Raw genomic sequence first — 21,611 nt, 5'->3', positions numbered from 1 at the left:
ACTTTGTTCATTGCTTGAGTTCAACTTTTGTCAGCTTTACTTTTAATAGCATCTTCAAACGTTATTTTTGCCTTAACTCTCAAAGTAAATCTTGGTTCAACTAATACAACCGTTAACATTGAAAGTAGAGGCATAAATTTCACCGGTATAACCAAATGCTTCTGGTGCTTTAGCTACATCATACTGTACAGTACAGCTTATGTCATAACCTTTAGCACGAATGTATTTATATCTTCTTTCATTAACATTTTTTGTCTTCGCTTCATCACTTCGTGTTAAATATCCATGGTAGTCCGTTATAATCTGTTCGTCTGAAGTTATATAATGAACATGGTTCTTGTCCGCTTTACTATTTAATGTAGCTTGAAGTTCATTTATATCGGAGATATTGTGTTTATGAGATTTCAAAACTTTGTTCATTGCGTCAAGTTCATTTTTGTCCGCTTTACTATTTAATGTAGCTTGAAGTTCATTTATATCGGAGATATTGTGTTTATGTTCTTTATCTGCTTTTTCGGCTAATTTCTCTTCTATCTCATTTATTTCAAGTTCATGCCTACCACCACCTCCCGAAGAAGTATTTTTCTTCAGCTCTTGAAGAACGTCCACTTCGCCATCTTTGGTGTCAATAATGAGACTTTGTGTTAAAACCTTTCCTGTCTTAATGGATGTTTGTAAAACTTCTTCTTCACCGTGTTCGGGTCATGGTCGTCATCATATCTTGTGAAATCAGAGATGTTGTCATACATTAAGCATATCTGTCTCAAAAGTTCTGCTATTTGAAACTGGAACGAAAGATATACAGAACTTTCATCATCTCCTAAAGTCAAGTCTGCTTTCTTAAGTATTTCTTGAATGTATGCAATGAGAACAGAGTACCTTGGAAAATATTCGAACAATATTTCATTAGCTGTTGGTTTTGGTGGTTCTTCTGGAGTTTCTGTTGTTTCAGTTCCTTCTGTTGGAGTTTCTGCATCTCTTGACTTCAATGCTCTTGCTCTCAAAGACCTAAATGTTAGAGCACCGGTTTTACAAAGGACTTTATAAATGCTTTAATAGTTCCTGGTAAGTTATTGTTAGCATTAAGTAAGTTCCTTATGCTTCCATCATGTACGTCATAGCACTATGTAAAAAATCTATACTTTTCTTGTAGTCAGCAATAGACTGACTGTGATTTTTTAAAGATTTGTCAATACCTTTAAGCCAATCTTCATGCATGTCTGATACTGAGCCAAGAATATCATTTGCTTCCTTTAGTGTATTTTGTGCTTGTCGTAAAGTATCCAATCCCGTACGTGCATTGTTTGCTATACGTCTTACAGTATCTATTTGACTCCTTGTTTCTTGCATCCAACCAGATAAAGTTTTAATAGTATCCGAACCATTTGAAATGAAGTTCAAAGCATTTTTAACGTCATTTAAAACTTTCACCAAGTACTGCCCATATCTTTCCGATTTGGTATTGAAGAACTCCATATGAAGCAGCTGTTAAACCAGTATTTATAAGGTCCCATATCCATGATTTAGCAGTTTTTCCATCCTTTCCATCCTTTCCATCCAAACCGTTTTCGCCTTGAGGTCCTTGTATTCCTTGTATTCCTTGTATTCCTTGTGGTCCTTGAGGTCCGGTGTCACCCTTCTCTCCTTTCAGTTCATCTTTATGTTCGTTATAATATTCTAATGTCATAAGGTGTACATCATTACTGCTACCAGCAACGCCAAGAATTTGTTTCTCATTCATGACTAAATTCTTTAAGCATTTAATGTTGTCGTCAAATCGAAAGCTCTTTAACAATTCAATGAGAACATTCAGTACTTTCACTAATGAGGCATCTACTGTAGAATTTATATATTGCACCGTTCCATCATTTATGATAGGAACCTTGCTTGTTGTAATGAATGGGTCATAAGTGTTAAAAGTATCGAAATCAATGACTTTTTTAGTTTTTCCATCGTCAATGACTAAATCATTGCCTTCAATGGTTAAAGTTGAGTTTTCGTTTACTAGTTCATGTGCTCTTCTTGCTTCATTTGTTTCATACGCATATGCAGCAATAGTCATATTTTAATGAGAATAAAATGTTGTTCTATTTGCAAAGTACAGACCCAAACGAATACGGAATAGTAAAGCTACAAACAAACTTAGGTCTTCAGAATGAAGCACTTGCTTTCAGAGTTGTTGACTTCAATACTATCGCAACTTTTGTCATAACAGATGAAACAGATTTCATGGAGTTTGAAATAGATGGAAAGAAGCACGAAATAAGATTTCACAATAATGTAGAATATAAGATGGAAACATTAGCTGGAGTGTTAAATGCTCTCATAAATACTACAATAAACAAGGATAACGAAGAAAACTTAATGAATGTTAAACTTATTGCAGGAGTTTTGAAGTTCAGTTATGCAAAGGAGTTTAAGATAACACGAATGAGTCATAGAGTTCAATTGCTTCTGGGTGCATACCATATGACATTTCCTTTGAAAAGTGTTGACAAAACGATTGAGATGAAATCTGTTCCATACGTATGTTATGGTAATTGTTTGTACATTGAGTCTAAAATAGCTAATGTCACAGGCATTTCAGGAGTTAATAGTAAAGGTTCAGATAGAATATAAGTCTTTCTGTTATGCAGTCAATTCAATGTTCATTCCAAACGTTCCTGTCATAGCAACTCATTTAGGTAAATGGATTCGCATAGTCCTCATAATTTGAAAGACATGCAATTCAGACTTGTTGACTTTCAAGGCGAGCCTGTAGAACTGAAGGCACCAGTGCGAATGACTGTTGAAGTTGACTTTTTAGAAAATATTAAATGCAACAGCTTACAAGAGAACTCAGAGCTAAAAATATAAAGTATGAATGTTATGTATTAGGTCATGAACTTTGGTTTTGCTGTTTGATGAAACAAATGAATTAGTTATGTCAGTCAAGAGAACAGAAAAAGGCGTCAAAGGCCCGAGCGCAAAGCGCTATATTGTGTTAGTGAAAACTGCACCAAGTCAATAAGATTAGGTTTGCATTATGAAGATGAGTTCGATACTGTTGAAGAAGTTTTGGATAGATATTACAAATTGCTTTAATTTACTAAAACATATTTCAAACAAATTTATATTCTGTTGAAAGTTTTGTATATTCATTCGAATATTTATACTTAAACTCAACTCCTGTAGTTCCTGGTGTTTCAATGATGCGGATGTTACCTATTTTCATGAATGGTGGCGTTTGACCACAGCATTCGATTTCAGGGTCGAGATAGTCAATGACACATTGTTTCCCTGTTATTCGTGATATAACATTTTCAAGGTCCTCCTTTGTTAGAATTATTTGGTTCTTGCTTATAAGATTGTCAAAAGCTTCTTATCGTCTTTGAGAAAATTGTTTGGTATAACTGAAGAAGGTAATATGGTCTACGTTTCTGAAGGATTTGTTTGAACATTTGTGTAAGGGTTTGTCGTTGGCTTCTCTTGAAAGAACTTGGTCAGTGGTGATACTCTAACTTAACATCTGATGTAGCGTTAGCGTTTGAAGCTGAGTTTAAATTCACGGATTTCAGTTCTGGTTCTTTTTCTTTCAAACACTCTGAACTATAGTTTCTTTATGACAATATTGTTTGTCGTTCGTGAGTCAACATTTGATGTTGGTTCAATTGGAACATTAACGGCACCAGCTAAGATGGATTTGCTTCTCATTTCATATAGAATAAAAACTTTTATATGTATGAAATGAACAATATACTCGACAAGGGTTTGAATGTAAAGCTAACGAATGAAAATATTGTTGAATTCACTGAGACAGGAGCTGTGTATAAAGATGTAGAACTACTGAACAAAAGAGCTAAGGGAAGAAGCAGGAACATGAACAAAGGGTGGAAGCCTATAAAAATTTATGTCAATGATGGCTCAGGAGGTTCAAACATAAAGTATGCAGAAAGTTATAGAGTTTATGCTCTCAAAGGTGAAAAGCCTTCATTTAAGAACAGCTATTCTAACGCATATCCTCAAAAGCTAACGGATGGAGAAGTGGATGATATGAATGACAGCAAAAATATTAACAGAAATGGCGACAGAGATGCATGGAATTTGTTTACCATCAGTCAATTGAAGGTTAAACTTTAAAAACAATGTTGGTCGTTCCCATGGAATATTTTTGACTTTAATGGTATTAGTCATGATATGAATCTCAAGGTATGAACGAGGAGAGATGAGAGACTTATATGCTTCCCAAATTTCTTCAAAAGGTATGTTATACCTGACTGTTTCCAAATGAGTTCAATATCATAACGTGAGAAACCTTGAAAGATAACGAAGTCAGTTATGAGACGTTTTATGTTTAAAGCTAAAAACCTCCATGTTTGCATAAGTATTGCTACAGTTAAGTGGTAATGTCTGACTTTAGTAATGATATTAGCTAATGGTGAGTCTGGTTTTGACACTAAACTTTACCAGCGAAGTCGTCGCAAACGAGCAGAGTGTTTGAAGGATATTTTTTGAAGGGGTATTTTGAAAGTTTTGATAGAATGTAGTTTGTCAGTCGTTTCATATCGTAAACTCCTGAGTACTGACGTAAGTGGTGTTTGTCAATAATTCTTTCCATCTCCTCAGAAGTCTTTTGCATTCCTGACTGTATAAATTCAACGATGGCATAATATTTCCTCTTACGTCGAATGTAACGTTGAAGAAATTCAATGAGTTCACTGTCTGGAACTTTAACGACAGAGGCTTGAACTTTTGACATAAATGTTTTCGCTGTTGAGTCCATAGAGTCTGAAGTTGCTGATATAATGATTTGGTCATAATATGAGTCATTTCCTAAACGTTCTGTTATGAGTATATGACGAATTAAATTAAATGTCTTACCTGAACCCATCTTTCCACAATAGAAATAAACGCCATTTGAACAGAACTCATAGTCCTTACTGAAAGGAAGAATGAGAGAAGAGTTAAGTTTGTCTGTAGTTTCATTCATGTCTTCATCTACGTCATGTATTAAATGCTTCATTTTATCTCCATTAAAAATGCAAGTCAGAAATATTCAGAACATAGAACCGAGTCTAACTGACAAGAGTATAAAGATATACTATGAACACGTTATGATGAAACCTACCAAAATTCAAGAAAGTCAGTATACTTATGAATATCCAAGGCACTGGGTAAGTATGTAGGAGGTGAGAAAGCTATTGAAATCAGACAGGTTCGAAGTATTCCAGCAGGAAGAACAATATTATTGAAGAACTTTAATGTTTTGAGGTATAATGATGAAACAAAGAAGCAAGATAGTTTTCCTGTTGCTGTGTATGTGAACCTAGACACAGAGAGATGACATGAAAGTTTTTAACACAAGCTTCAAACGGTAGTGAGAGAACACTGACTGCGGAAGGACATCCATTACCTTCAGAAGTTAGCATAGCATATAATTTTGAAACAAACTCAATAGATTTTAAAGTCATCTCTGCAAAGAAGTCAGGTTTTACATTTAATGAAGCAGATGTATATTCGAATGAAAACTTCAAAGCTATTGCATGGTTAGATAATGACGATTGCTTAAAGAAATATTTAAATTCAGTGACTCAAAGATGTCAATAGATGACTTCGTGGAATGTTACCATCGACGTTTACAGTTGAAGGTTCAGCAGGATTGCTTACAAGATTGTCAATTGGTGGTATTTGGTCTCGTGAGAACATTGTTATAAAATCCAGTATAGTGAATTTGCTGAAGAATCTATATTATGTCTTTCAAACTACATGTATTCGCCACCGAAGCATTATAGTATAACAAACTTTGTCAGTAAGTTTAACATAAGACTTGTCGAACCTTCTTCAATGAAAGATGTTGTGCTACCTAAAGATGGAAAGGATGGACTCATTATTGAGATGAATTTAATAGCATATTAAATGAGCTTGTTCTTGAAGGTCATTCATGATGAAATAACTGTTGTAGAAGATGTTAGCAATTGTTCAGACATTTTGAAGCGAATAGATGAATATAAGAAAGAAGTTTATGAATGAGAATGTTTATGTTTCATTGACTTTCTCCAGTAACGAGAACTTTTATGAGATAATAATTTGAAGAGAGATGATTTTAATATGGTGTAAATGGTAGCTTGGGCAGCTTTAGGCGCAATGGGAACAAAAAGCATTAGCATTTGGAGCAAAAGCACTTGGAGCTTATGACGCAGTAAATAAAATGAGTGGAGGAAGAGTTTCGAAGACATTAGATGCAAATAAAGGAAAGATTGGAGGCTGGGTTGCAAAGAAGTTAAGATTAAATAAAATAGGACTCATAAATAAAGCATCCAATTTGGTTGCGACTGAGTCAGAAAATGCTTTAGGAAAGGACGATGAGTTTGCAAAACACGCAAAAGACTTTAATGACCAGATGAAAGGTGAAACAATGCATTTAAATAGAGTCGATGGAACTCTTCCTCCACCAGTAGTTCTTCCGTATGGTCCCTATGGAATGTATGGAAACCCTTACGAAAGACCATTTGACCCATTGACTGGTGGAAGTAATTGGTATCATTACGGACGAAGAAGAAAGACAGTCAAGTTGGAGACAGACGTGAAGAAAGCAACTAAAAAGAAACCAAGGAAGAGAGTTATAAAGTAATGAATTCAACGGGTGAAAAAAGAGGTGAAAAAACAGGTGAGATCTCACCACTTCACCTAAATTTATTTTTGCGCTATGTTTTCATACGTGTGAGGGTGGTGATATCATTAATTTTTAAGTTTATTTTTTATTTTACTGAAAATTTTTATTTGGATGTAAATGACAGAACAAAAGCAACTCATTCGAATTCCACAGTATAACAAACATACATTTAAACATTTATTCTTCCTTCCTGAGCATAACATGTTCTTTCAAATACATCCGAGACCAGTTGACTTTTCATTGACTGTGTATAAAGATAGAAATAGTTATATTTATTAAACCATACGATGACGAAGGTAAGTTATGTAAATTGTACGTTAAGAAGTTAGAGAAAGTTTATGGCTTCAAGTATGACTACAATAGGGTTAACACTGATGATGAAGATATTGAGGAAAATTTATGAGAACATTAGTGAAGTCGTTAGTGAGAACGATAGTGAGAACGTTTATTTTTACATTAGTGAGTTCGTTAGTGAAGTGAAGTGGGTGGTGGTTTTGTAAATATTTAAGGTTAAGTTAGTGTTTGTGTTTGTGTTGTAAAATATACGTTCGCGGTTTTGTAAAGTGTCAAATTCACATATCATGGGTAAGTAGGTGCGCAGTGCCTCCGTACCCAACTAACCCATACTAACTGATTTCAAAAACCACTACTTCAAATTATTCAACAATACTCAATGCAGCATGAAGCAGCTACTACTGCTGTATCTTACTGGTAGTGTTCTTCGCTTCTTACTATCAACTCTAAAACTAGTTTGATGTATTATTTATTCATATATAAATATATACATATATAAATATATACATATATAAATATATACATATATAAATATATACATATATAAATATATACATATATAAATATATACATATATAAATATATACATATATACATATATAAATATATACATATATACATATATAAATATATACATATATAAATATATACATATATACATATATAAATATATACATATATAAATATATACATATATAAATATATACATATATAAATATACATATATATAAATATACATATATATAAATATACATATATATAAATATATAAATAACAAAATACAATCAAAAAATAGTGTTTGGAAATTTAAGGTTAAGTGTCACTTTTTCGTAAATTCTACCACACTCTATATATGTATATATGTATATATGTATATATGTATATATGTATATATGTATATATGTATATATGTATATATGTATATGTATATATGTATATATGTATATATGTATATATGTATATATGTATATATGTATATATGTATATATGTATATATGTATATATGTATATATGTATATATGTATGTATGTATATATGTATATATGTATATATGTATATATGTATATATGTATATATGTATATATGTATATATGTATATATGTATATATGTATATATGTATATATGTATATATGTATATATGTATATATGTATATATGTATATATGTATATATGTATATATGTATATATGTATATATGTATATATGTATATATGTATATATGTATATATGTATATATGTATATATGTATATATGTATATATGTATATATGTATATATGTATATATGTATATATGTATATATGTATATATGTATATATGTATATATGTATATATGTATATATGTATATATGTATATATGTATATATGTATATATGTATATATGTATATATGTATATATGTATATATGTATATATGTATATATGTATATATGTATATATGTATATATGTATATATGTATATATGTATATATGTATATATGTATATATGTATATATGTATATATGTATATATGTATATATGTATATATGTATATATGTATATATGTATATATGTATATATGTATATATGTATATATGTATATATGTATATATGTATATATGTATATATGTATATATGTATATATGTATATATGTATATATGTATATATGTATATATATATAATATATGTATATTATGTATATGTATATATGTATATATGTATATATGTATATATGTATATATGTATATATGTATATATGTATATATGTATATATGTATATATGTATATATGTATATATGTATATATGTATATATGTATATATGTATATATGTATATATGTATATATGTATATATGTATATATGTATATATGTATATATGTATATATGTATATATGTATATATGTATATATGTATATATGTATATATGTATATATGTATATATGTATATATGTATATATGTATATATGTATATATGTATATATGTATATATTGTATATATGTATATTTATTTAAAAAAATTAAAAATAATATAATTAAAATTTATTTATATTTTAAATTTCATACTGATCTTCGATTCCAATTTGTGAATGATATCATTAACAATTGAATTCCAATTATCAATAACTTCGTATAATGAATTTTCACTGCAGATTTTATCAATATACTCCAGTACTTCTGTCATTAAATCACCTTCAACGCCATGACTGGACCAAAAGATGATTGCATTCTGTCTTATACTTGTCATTGTTTCAAATGAAGTAACCAATGTATTCAACTCTTTCAATAAAGGTAAAAGATACATCTCTCCTTTTTTCAATAAGTTTGAAAGATGTTGTATTTTTGATTGTATTTCTGTCTTTTGTTTATCATAATTTGATATTTCGGGAATTTCACAATTTCTTGGTGGAAGGACTAACCTTGAGAGCGCTGGCGACCGAAACACCACTAGTAAGATTGTGTATTAGAAACTGCTTCATGCTGTGTTGAGTAAGCTTCGATGTCTTTGTAGGATAGCTTTCTGAGAGCGAAACAAGATAGTGTTGAAAAAAAAATTTGAAAATCTGAGAGACTGTGCAAGAGCCAACGACCAAAACACTACCAGTAAGATACAGGAGTGTGGTAGAATTTACGAAAAAGTGACACTTAACCTTAAATTTCCAAACACTATTTTTTGATTGTATTTTGTTATTTATATATTTATATATGTATATTTATATATGTATATATTTATATATGTATATATTTATATATGTATATATTTATATATGTATATATTTATATATGTATATATTTATATATGTATATATTTATATATGTATATTTATATATGTATATATTTATATATGTATATATTTATATATGTATATATTTATATATGTATATATTTATATATGTATATATTTATATATGTATATATTTATATATGTATATATTTATATATGTATATATTTATATATGTATATATTTATTATGTATATATTTATATATGTATATATTTATATATGTATATATTTATATATGTATATATGTATATATTTATATATGTATATATTTATATATGTATATATTTATATATGTATATATTTATATATGTATATATTATATATGTATATATTTATATATGTATATATTTATATATGTATATATTTATATATGTATATATTTATATATGTATATATTTATATATGTATATATTTATATATGTATATATTTATATATGTATATTTATTTAAAAAAATTAAAATAATATAATTAAATTTATTTATATTTTAAATTTCATACTGATCTTCGATTCCAATTTGTGAATTGATATCATTAACAATTGAATTTCGGTGCACCCCTATGAGAGCGCTGGCGACCGAAACACAACTAGTAAGATTGTGTATTAGAAACTGCTTCATGCTGTGTTGAGTAAGCTTCGATGTCTTTGTAGGATAGCTTTCTGAGAGCGAAACAAGATAGTGTTGAAAAAAAAATTGAAAATCTGAGAGACTGTGCAAGAGCCAACGACCAAAACACTACCAGTAAGATACAGCAGTAGTAGCTGCTTCATGCTGCATTGAGTATTGTTGAATAATTTGAAGTAGTGGTTTTTGAAATCAGCACCCCTATGAGAGCGCTGGCGACCGAAACACCACTAGTAAGATTGTGTATTAGAAACTGCTTCATGCTGTGTTGAGTAAGCTTCGATATCTTTATCAGACCACCTTTAAATTAACCACTCACATTCTCACTGTGGTCCATCTAAAATTTGTAAACTTTATGACATAAAATTATATTTTATGCAGGATCCCACCTATTACTTAATCTTTTTGGAATAAATGTTTTATAATATTTATCGATTGATTGTAATTTTTTGTATAAAAAAAGTTTTTTATTTATATTAAAAATATATTCGGTTAATGATATTATCTTATAATTTGTAAATAAATCTAGTAATAAAATAACTTTAATAGTTGGTGTCACTTTTTCGAAAATTCTGGTTTTTTCAGATAGTGTTGAAAAAAAAATTTGAAAATCTGAGAGACTGTGCAAGAGCCAACGACCAAAACACTACCAGTAAGATACAGCAGTAGTAGCTGCTTCATGCTGCATTGAGTATTGTTGAATAATTTGAAGTAGTGGTTTTTGAAATCAGCACCCCTATGAGAGCGCTGGCGACCGAAACACCACTAGTAAGATTGTGTATTAGAAACTGCTTCATGCTGTGTTGAGTAAGCTTCGATATCTTTATCAGACCACCTTTAAATTAACCACTCACATTCTCACTGTGGTCCATCTAAAATTTGTAAACTTTATGACATAAAATTATATTATATGCGAAAAAACCAGAATTTTCGAAAAAGTGACACCAACTATTAAAGTTATTTTATTACTAGATTTATTTACAAATTATAAGATAATATCATTAACCGAATATATTTTTAATATAAAAAAAAAAAAAAAAAAAAAAAAAAAGGTAGTGGGGCTTCCAGGCACTTCGTGCCTTCTAGCCCTGAAGATGTTTAGTATAAATGAAGTCTTAGAGGACAAACATGACTATGAGTTTTGATATGACAAGATAGAATATGAGAGAGGTCCTATAAACCGGAGAAAGTGTTATATAAACATCTGTCATATTACTCAGAATATTATACAGAATTCAATAAAAATATATTTTAGGTGAAGAGGTGAGATTTCACCTGTTTTTTCACCTCATTTTTCACCTCTTGAATTTTCATGAATTTCATCGTAAAGACTTTGTCAAGATTTCATCGTAAAGACTTTGTCAAGATTTCATCGTAAAGACTTTGTCAAGATTTCATCGTAAAGACTTTGTCAAAACTTCATCGTAAAGACTTTGTCAAGATTTCATCGTAAAGACTTTGTCAAAACTTCATCGTAAAGACTTTGTCAAGATTTCATCGTAAAGACTTTGTCAAGACTTCATCGTAATGAGCGTAAATCAGACAAAAATATATTTTAGGGTAGAAGGGTATATCTACCCCGTTTTCTACCCTCTTTTCTACCCCATATGTACTTACTGAAAAAGTATGTGTTCCATCTGTCATTTTACTCAGAATTTTACACCAAAAATAATGTTTAGGTGAAGAGGTGAGATTTCACCTGTTTTTTCACCTAATTTTTCACCCTCTTGAATTTTCATGAAATTTACACCAAAAATAATGTTTAGGTGAAGAGGTAGATTTCACCTGTTTTTTCACCTAATTTTTCACCCTCTTGAATTTTCATGAAATTTACACCAAAAATATACTACTAGGGTCATTTACGAAGAAATCTCAACAAAGTCTTTACGATGAAATCTTGACAAAACATAGACAAGAAAGTTCATGAGAAATTAGATGAAGAAGTCTTAACAAAGTCTTTACGAAGAAATTCATGAAAATTCATGAGGTGAAAAAAGAGGTGAAAAAAGAGGTGAAATCTCACCTCTTCACCTAAAATATATTTTTGGTGTAAATTTCATGAAAATTCAAGAGGGTAGAAAACTCATGATTTCTTCGTAAATGTTTTGTCATGATTTCATCGTAAATGTTTTGTCACTTTTCTGTCACTTTTCAGGAAAAAAACATTTTTATTATTATATATAAATGAATTTTACAAAACCACCGTTACCGTTCTTTGGAAATAAGAGTAAATGTAAAGATATTATATTGAGAGAACTTAAGAAACTACCGAATGGTCTAACATTTGTAGATTTGTTCGGTGGAAGTTTCTATATATCCCATTTGTGCCATACAATATTCCCAGACTCAAAGATTATATGCAATGACTTCGACAACTATATGGACCGTCTCAAACATATACCAGACACAAACAATATATTGAAAGAGTTAAAAGAAAAGATACCTATAGGTAAGATGGAACGTATACCATTAGATAAGAAAAATATTGTGAGAGAGGTTTTGAAAAAAGCAGAATATATAGACTGGGATAGTATATCTGCTAGACTATTATATAGTGGTTCTATAAGAGTTCATGACATTGAAACACTTATGTCAAAAGTTTTATATCTTAACTATACAAATGTTTTCAAAGAGGACATAGAAAAATATATTGAGGGTATAGAGTTTGTGAGATGTCATTGGACAGAGTTGTATGAAAAATATAAAGACAAGGAAAATGTTTTCTTTATAGTGGACCCGCCGTTCTATAACACATGGGATTTTCAATACCAAGTAGACTGGACTTTGAGAGACTCTTTAGAAACTTTAGACGTTTTACATAACCATCCATGCTTTTACTTTACATCCGATAAAAGTGGTTTGGAAACCGTTATGAGATGGTTAGAGGACATACATGACTATGAGTTTATATATGACAAGATAGAATATGAGAGAGGTCCTATAAACCGGAGAAAGTGTCATAACAAAGAAATTTTATTAGTAAGTAAATGTGGTTTGAAATAGGACTACTTGTTTTAGGTTTTTTCCATTGTGTCATTTATTTCTTTGACGTGGCAGAAAAGTACAGAGAATATGAAGATGAACCAATGCCTGCAAATGTTCAGTATATGTACTCGTAAGAGATATTTTTATCTAATATTAAATGGACGCACAGAACTTAGCGAATGCACAGCAACCTGGACAACCAAACCCAGAGAATATTCCAAATGAAGTTAGAATACAAACTGCAATGGCAAACTATGGTCAAGTGCCAACAGATGTACAAATGCAAACTGCCATGTCAAATGACGCTGCGTTAGGTTTGCCACCATGGTATGCAAATATGAGATGGAAAGAGTTTTATACAAACCCTGAGGTGGGATATAAACAACTTTATGCAGATGACGCGAACACAGGAGTTGACCCAGAATATGTTTTCTACCAGAGGAGAAACAGAATGTATGAGCTCCAGTTAAAGAATGCTATGGAACTCAACAGGAAACGTAAGAGACTAGGTGGACATTAGATTTTTACATATAGTAAAATGGGTTTCTTTGGAAGAATAGGAAACTTCTTTCGAAATGTTGGAAGAGGTATATGGAATGGAATAAAATCTGTCGGAAGAGGAATTTGGAACGGTGTCAAAAATATTGGTAAAAGGGTAGGTCAGTTTGTTGGTATTATACCTAAAGACCCTGAACCAGAAGAGCAAGCTCCTGTTATACAACAGCCTGAACCTGCACCACAGTCAAGTTGGCAACCAAATCCAACACCTCAACCGTATTAAAAATTATATTTTTACCGTTCGATAGTAGTTGTATATGAGACTAAGTTCTAAGTAAAACGCATGGTATAATGGAACTATTCTCTTTCTTCCATCTGTTGTAAACCATACTTGAAAGTCTGAAATACTTCCACTCGGCGGTTCATATAGCTTTGTAGGTTTTTCGTAAAAGTCATTTGCCAAGCATAAAAAAGAGTTTTGTGCACCAGAAAATGAAGCATGAACTATAATAGCATCTGAGTCGAAAACATTTTCATATGTTCCATTAGGGTTTTCGACTTCATAAAAGTCCGGGTGTACTGGATATTCTGCAGGCTGATTTAACATCCTCAAAAATCTATACCATGCCAAGTTGTTATATTTTGTAGAAATATAAACGTCTTCTCCAAGGTCTTCTATTCTATTGATTTTAACAGTTGCATTTTTCCTGTCATAAATAATATCGAGATGGTATTCTCCTTCGTCAATGTTATACTGGTTTGCATATTCAATATAGATATCGTTTATTTTTTCTTGAAAAGCTTGAAGAGTTGTTTCTAAGTTTACAAGCAAACTAACTTGTAAAAGTTTTCCCTGTTCAAATTTCTCATACATACGTTTTTCTTTGTTATAGTATCGAACTTCAAAACCGACCGTAAATGGGAAACCATGTATGGCTTCTGAAATGAACTTCATTCTACGAAAGCCAATAGCTTTTGTGACGGATGGGTCTCTTAACCATCTTAATGGGTAGTCAAAACGATAGCCTTCATGCTTTACGGTATCTGTCTCAAACTTTTGACCGACATTAGTAAAAAGTTCATCTAATGGTTTAGTTGTAGCAACTCTAGAATTTTCTTTTTCTATTGGAAGCATATTTTATCTAGAATAAAAATGTCGAAAGAAACAGCGTCTATGAGAGAAATACAACACAACCGACAACTCATTTTGCAAGCTCTAAATAAGAACACAACAAACTTTTCAAACTATTCTAAGATATCTGAGTCATTGAAAGAAGGAAACTTAAAACTGACATTAAACCCAATGACAGATGAGTTTCTGTTTCAAGACAATAAGAACCATACTGTCTGTATAAATCCAACAAAAAGAACTTTAAACGAGAAACCTATAGATGAACTTCTTTTGAAAGCAGATGTTGACAACAAAGCTGACAAAGAATATGTAGACGATGCAATAGCAAAAGAAGAAGAAAGAGCTAACAATGCTTATGCAACAAAAGAACATACTCATCCTGAACTAGCAGACAAAACATATGTTGACAATAAAATGTCAAGTGAAGTGACAAGAGCTGAAAACGAATATTCTAAAAAGACTCATACACATTCTATATCTGAAATAACAGACTTACAAGAAACCTTAAACAGTAAAAGTGACGTTGGACATACACATACATCTTCTGAAATAACAGACTTAAACGTTAGCCTTGAAAAGAAAGCAGATAAAACATATGTCAATGAAATATACCAAAGTTTGATAGGAACAACGAAAAATATTGAAACTATTGTTGGTGACTTTTCTGTCAATGAAGAAAACAAATATTTTAGATGGGAGTTTGTACACTCCTTAAAAAATGGTATACGGTATAAACTCATTCCGAAAAATAACAATGAAATGTATGTAGGCTATATAAAGAATGATGGTACACAAGTTAAAGTTCCATTAGACAACAACTACTACTTAAACTTATATGGAGACGAACAAAAGAAATATTTAAGAGTTTATGAAATGGCAGATATGACATTGCCTAACCCAGCTCCAGCACCATATTATTATGACTATGGTGTTGACGCACGTGTAGACCCAAAAAAGCAAACATTATATTTAGAATATTATAGATATAAAAGATATAATGCAATAGAAAAAAACGAGAATAGTATATTATTATATAGATGACAAAAATAAATATTATAGTCAAGATTTTACCTACCCCGAAAACATAAGATTATATTATAAAAAATATTCTGACACAAACCAGAAGAAACCAGAAATAGTTACACTATATTTTAAGTTCAAAAGAGACAATCCTATATTATCTCATATGTTTGATTTAATGAACCCAGTAGGTTCTATTTATACATCTATGGAAGCAAGAGGTCCTCAAGTAATGTTTGGTGTTGGTGCATGGGAACAAATAGTCGACAGGTTTTTGTATTGTGCAAACTCTTCAAAGGAAACAGGTGGAAGTAAAACGATTTCAGGTGAAAATTTACCTGCGCACAGTCACTACATAGATTTAAGTACATCTCAAGCAGGTTGGCATAAGCATAGATATTGGGATTGGACAGGAATGACAAAAGGTAAAGGATATGATGTTAAAGACGACGTTAAGTTTGCTATAAATTGTTACTGGGATGACACTCAGGGAGAAGGAAACCATACACATTTCGTTTCAGGATATACACAAACAACGGGACAAAGTAAAGACTACATGCCACCTTACATGACAGTTTACGCATGGTATAGAATTGCTTAGTCGTCATTTTCAACTTCTTTAGCATATTCGTCAGGAGTTGTCTTATATTTGTTAGGAACTGTCTTTGAAAGTATACCACCTTGAACTTTGACAAGTTTGAAACGAGGTCTGACAATAGTAGTTTTATCTTCTGCTTGCAGTCTGTACATTTTGCCATGTTTGCCTAAAACTTCATAATATTCTCTTGTATACTTTCTTCTATTTTTACGAACACGAATGTGAGTACCTGTCGGTTCCCATTGTTGTCATAGTCAATAGTATTTTCATATGGGTCGCGTTTAGGTATTTCTATTTTTACTTTGTCACCCTTTCTGAAGTTTGAAGCCCGGCATTCTTTCTTGTTTGTCTCTTTTGACTAAATTATTAAATATATAGTCTTTCTCTAAGTCAGGGTTGTTTTTCATTTCTTCGGGGGAATGGTTTCCCAAACCTTTTTGTTTACGGCTATTGTAAATATTTAAAACTTGTCTCATCTTTGCCATGGAGAAGTGTCTATATTTGTCGTCATATGACATTTCATTTGCTTCACCACCTTGTGGTTGGTTTAAGTCTCTTAAGATTTTTATACAACTGTCAATGACACCAAGAGCAGAATGGTTTTGGTCGACAATGAAATATTGGTTTACATTTTTTGAACGCAGATAGTTTTTAATATCATCTGATTTGAAAGAACTTTCACAGTCAGATGTCAGTTTTGTTGGATGGTATTTGTCAACGAATATTGTCAAAGCTGCTAAGATATCTAAAATATTTTTGGACTGTAATGGTATGGCTTCACAGTATCTTGTGTTTTGACCGACAAATATTAGCCAGTATGGTGGTCCATCTTCTCTATACCTCGGAATGTTTTCCAAGATATCCATAAACCAAGCATTTGGTGTTGAACTAAAGATTTTTACATGAGTGCTTTCTTTGTCGCTTTAGAAACATAGGGGTCCTTGTTTGGATTCGTCATTTTTTAACCTATAAGAAATGGGTTTATTTGGCGCATTAGCAGGAGTTGCATCCAGATTTTTGCCCGCAGTGGGAAAATAGCCAGAGGTGTATTTGGAGTTGGAAGGAAGATTTTGAGTACATTAGGTATACTTAAAGAGAAAGCACAACCTATTATACAAACTGTACAGAAAGGTTGGGATGTAGCACGAGATGCAACAAATCTTATTCCAAATCCTGAAACAAGAGGAAAAGTTCAAGGATGGATGGACAATGTAGGAAGACAAGCAGGAAACTATATAACAAAGCAAATGACTACTATAACCAAGCAGGACACTATATGGACCAAGGTGAAAGATTCTTTAACAGAGGATATAACCATGCACAACAGTGGGTAAACAACAACCAACCTCAACCGCCTCAAACGTGGGGAATGTAAATTTTTTACTGAGATGAAATGAACAATACAGCATTGAGACAAATGGGTTCAAGATGGATTTGTCGACTTCCAGCAGTTACACAACGTGTTTGTCAAGTTCTTCCTATACCTCAGGAAGTTTTAGACCGACTTAAAAAACAACAACAACCAGTTGAAAACAAACCAAACTAAAATTTTTTACTGAGATGAAATGACCGAAGAAGTTGAAACGGTAGATTTGACACCACAAACAAAAAGTTCAGAACCATTGTCAAAACCTGTCAAAGAACTTACAGATGAAGAGAAAAATTCAATAATAGAAAGTGCCAGGTCTGGAAATACAAACCCTAACTATAAAGTCACTTTTCATAGAAATGGAACGGCTAGTATCTCAAAAAAGAAACAGACTCTCACAAATAAAATATTGAAGTCTGAAGGAGCTTTCGAGACAACAGATGGAAAAGTTTACTTCACTGACAACAGTTCATTATAGAACATCTCATTGACTTAGAGTCGAAATATTCTAAACTTTACAACAAACACAAAAAGTTGAAAGGAAAACAAAGACAGATGGCATATGATATTTACGAAGATGTTGACGACACAACCATACCTGCAAGTGAGGTAAAGTCAGAGGAACCGAAAAGTGACGAAAAACCAATAGAAGAAGAAGCCAAAAACTGAAGATAAACCAAAAACAAAGTTTAGTTTCAAACTAAACAAGTCAACCTTCATTAGCTGGTATGGGTTGGCGTCAAAGACTTATGGCAGCAGGCGGTTATGTAAAGTAAAGAAAAAAACATATTTTTTTATTTTTATAAAATGCCCCCATATAGAATGGACAGAAGGTCTGCTAGAATAAAAGCAGAGTTAGAAAGATATGGTTGGAGAGTTTCGAAGAAGTTTAAATATAGGAAGGGAAGACCCATAAAAGTCTATGACAAATTGTCTGGTCTTCGCTACGAAATGGATTTGGAAACAGCACGTGCCAATTATCCAAACAGATTAGAGAGGTTAGAAGAAGAACGTCTTATGACATGCCTTTCATGTTAGTGAACCTCAAGTTGAAGGACACGACGGCTTTGCCAGATTCTACTGGAAACATGACGAACAATTGCATCCTTTGAGAAGGAAAAAAGGAAAAGGTGAAGACGCACATGCTCCCATGGAAAGAACAAGATATGCATATGAGAAGTATCGTGAAGTTAGAAGTCAAATTACATCTGGTCGAACCTTTACAGTAAACTTTGACGAAGGAAAGAACAAAGAAGGCTTCATGGGTGTACTTGCTGCCATACAAGACGGAAATAAGAAAGGATACAATCTCAGACTAACCATAACAGATTTGGACGGTCATATATACTATGCAAATGGCAATGTCACAACAGCCGCAAAACTTCTTGACGCTTTCAAGACTACAAAGAGAGAACAAATGGTTGACTCCGACTCAGACATTTTGAATGCAATTGAAGGAATTGCAAGTGTCAAGTTCGAATGGTACCAACCTAACCGTCAAGCAGTCAGACAACATGTTTGTTAGATGAGAAATATGAAATGGCATACCATTTTAAAACAATATATTTTTACATATATTAAATGTTTCAGGTTGAAAAACAAAGAACAAAAGTAGCAGATACAAAACCGTTAGACTATATCTTTACAAATGCTGGTAGGACTATTTCAGATGAAGAAATTTCATCCGGAGCTTACAGGTTTGATTATCCAATTCGTTGGCTTCAAAGTCCTTCAGAAGCAAAGGCAATAGGATTTAGAAGAGTTTTGTTTTCAAATAGAACTAACGCATTTATGTTCGCAGTAGATTTTCATGGTCAGTATAAAGGTGATGATGGTCTAATAGACAAATTTGACGAAATGAGAATCTTTACGGTTCGTTCAGACGAAAGTCTTGAGAAAACTCTAAATGACTTTCAAACTCAAATAAACAAATACTATTGGGAATTTCAAGAAAAATACGACTCTTTACTAAACGGAACATACTATCTGAAACTAGAATACGATAAGATGAACTCCACCGTTTCATTTCAAAAGATTGAAATTAACCCTCCAAGAGATACACAGTTTTTATTTTGGCAAGTAGACAAACGTTCTTGGGCACAATTTCTTCGGTTACTAAACCAGAACGAACCATTACCACCTGACGGTCCTTTTAAATTTATACTTCCACCAGCAGATTTGACAGTTTATAGAAACGTGTTCGACCCTCAAAATGTTATGTGTCATGCAAGTTTCAGTTCAAGCAACAATAGTTTTCTTTGTATTGGTAAGGACTTTTATGACTTTGCTTCTAAATTCTACGAACCACCTAGTAACAGTTTCTCTGACTTTCAAGTTTGGTTCACAACAAACGGTGTGCAACATATTATTCCATTGTACTATGACTTTTATCTCGAATTGTCTTTCATATATAACTACGGAAAAGTGCTGAAAAAGTATTGAAAAATACTTTTAGGGTAGAAGGGTATATCTAACCCGTTTTCTAACCTGTTTTCTACCCTCTTGAATTTGTCATGAATTTGTCATGAATTTTCATGAATTTTCATGAATTTTCATGAATTTGTCATGAATTTTGTGCTGAATTCGACAAAAATGAGTTTTTGGTTGAAAGAATACGGTGGAGCCAAAAGTGGCTCGACCTCAAAACAAGCATTTTGTGAAGAATATACCAACCCGCGGAATTCCGCGGGTTGCTTTTTATACAAAGTTCAACAGGTGAATTTTCATGAATTTCCTTAAGATAGAAAAAAAGTGAGTTAAAATGAGATGTTTACTGAAGGTGTCACCATGTCACTCGGTCATTTTAACTTCTCTGAAAAAGTGTGACAACATGACATTTTGACAACAACACAGGAAATAGATTTCATCGTATATTTTTTGTCAAGACTTCTTCGTAAATGTTTTGTCAAGACTTCTTCATCGTATATGTTTTGTCGAGATTTTTATCGTTGTGGTCCGACGGTTAAGCCACAAACGGATGTCCGACGGTTAAGCCACTCAAAAATATTTTTTATTTTTATTGTACGTACTGAAATGACAGTCGAAGCAAAAACGTTCACGAACAAATCTAATGGCGAAACATTCACAAAAGGCACTTACAACGGTATTGAAGTCTTACGTAGAGACAAGGATGGTTATATAAATGTAACAAATATGTGTCAGCAGTTTAGGAAAGACTTTAGAAAGTTGTTGGAAAATAAGTCCTGGGAAGAGTATTATACGGCATTTTGTGAAGAATATACCAACCGCCGGAATTCCGGCGGTTGCTTTTTATACAAAGTTCATGCAGGAATTCCTGATGAAATCAAACAGGTTAGAGGAACGTATGTAGACCCAAGACTTGTAAACTATATTGCAATGTGGGCTTCTCCAAAATATTGTATAGCAGTTGGAAAAATTATGGACTCCATAGACAAGAAAGTTCATGAGAAGTTAGATGAAGAAGAACTCGAAGATACAGTAGAGAATGCAAAACCTTTGTTCGAAGAAGAAGTTAGAAAAATGCATGAAAAACAAATAGAACATGAACGTGAGATATGTTCTGGTTATAGAGACTCGCCATACGAACTCGACCAATGGGAACAAGAAGATTTAAAGAGAGAATTTAGAGAATATGAACTCGCTAAGATAGCATTAGAAGCTGCAGAAAAGAAGTTAAAAGTTTGGGGTCTTTGTACAA

At 31.8% G+C, this 21,611-nt stretch overlaps 7 protein-coding genes and 2 pseudogenes across 9 annotated transcripts, besides 2 other annotated features; 7 read left to right on the top strand and 2 right to left on the bottom strand.

The window, feature by feature from the left end:
• Positions 1–6,887: a mobile genetic element.
• On the top strand, positions 3,718–4,119 carry TVAGG3_0056620 (uncharacterized protein; the record flags this gene model as incomplete). Its single annotated transcript, XM_051221235.1, has 1 exon — positions 3,718–4,119. One exon carries the CDS (start codon positions 3,718–3,720, stop codon positions 4,117–4,119), a length of 402 nt encoding a protein of 133 aa, XP_051106221.1.
• Positions 4,571–4,969, bottom strand: TVAGG3_0056610 (uncharacterized protein; the record flags this gene model as incomplete). The annotated part of the gene is made up of 1 exon (XM_051221234.1): positions 4,571–4,969. A coding segment is annotated over one exon (399 nt), but the record flags the coding sequence as incomplete, so codon positions are not given.
• On the top strand, positions 6,296–6,610 carry TVAGG3_0056600 (protein of unknown function, DUF4107 family; the record flags this gene model as incomplete). The annotated part of the gene is made up of 1 exon (XM_051221233.1): positions 6,296–6,610. A coding segment is annotated over one exon (315 nt), but the record flags the coding sequence as incomplete, so codon positions are not given.
• Positions 6,888–13,472: 6,585 nt separating the features above from the next.
• TVAGG3_0056580 (uncharacterized protein) lies at positions 13,473–13,835 on the top strand (the record flags this gene model as incomplete). The annotated part of the gene is made up of 1 exon (XM_051221232.1): positions 13,473–13,835. The coding sequence occupies one exon, from the start codon at positions 13,473–13,475 to the stop codon at positions 13,833–13,835; it is 363 nt and encodes a 120-aa protein (XP_051106218.1).
• Positions 13,836–14,318: 483 nt separating this feature from the next.
• TVAGG3_0056570 (uncharacterized protein) lies at positions 14,319–14,948 on the bottom strand (the record flags this gene model as incomplete). Its single annotated transcript, XM_051221231.1, has 1 exon — positions 14,319–14,948. A coding segment is annotated over one exon (630 nt), but the record flags the coding sequence as incomplete, so codon positions are not given.
• Positions 14,949–16,131: 1,183 nt separating this feature from the next.
• Positions 16,132–21,611: part of a mobile genetic element that runs on past the window's edge.
• On the top strand, positions 17,957–18,109 carry TVAGG3_0056560 (uncharacterized protein; the record flags this gene model as incomplete). The annotated part of the gene is made up of 1 exon (XM_051221230.1): positions 17,957–18,109. The coding sequence occupies one exon, from the start codon at positions 17,957–17,959 to the stop codon at positions 18,107–18,109; it is 153 nt and encodes a 50-aa protein (XP_051106216.1).
• TVAGG3_0056550 lies at positions 18,129–18,708 on the top strand (annotated as a pseudogene). The gene has a single exon. A coding segment is annotated over exon 1 (580 nt).
• Positions 18,884–19,457, top strand: TVAGG3_0056540 (annotated as a pseudogene). Its single transcript has one exon. A coding segment is annotated over exon 1 (574 nt).
• TVAGG3_0056530 (uncharacterized protein) lies at positions 20,966–21,552 on the top strand (the record flags this gene model as incomplete). The annotated part of the gene is made up of 1 exon (XM_051221229.1): positions 20,966–21,552. A coding segment is annotated over one exon (587 nt), but the record flags the coding sequence as incomplete, so codon positions are not given.

Source organism: Trichomonas vaginalis, chromosome IV (genome assembly GCF_026262505.1).
Source record: "Trichomonas vaginalis G3 chromosome IV, whole genome shotgun sequence".
Taxonomy (NCBI): Eukaryota; Parabasalia; order Trichomonadida; family Trichomonadidae; genus Trichomonas; species Trichomonas vaginalis.
The sequence above is the reverse complement of the archived record's forward strand: the minus strand, read 5'-3'. Positions and strand labels throughout refer to the sequence as shown.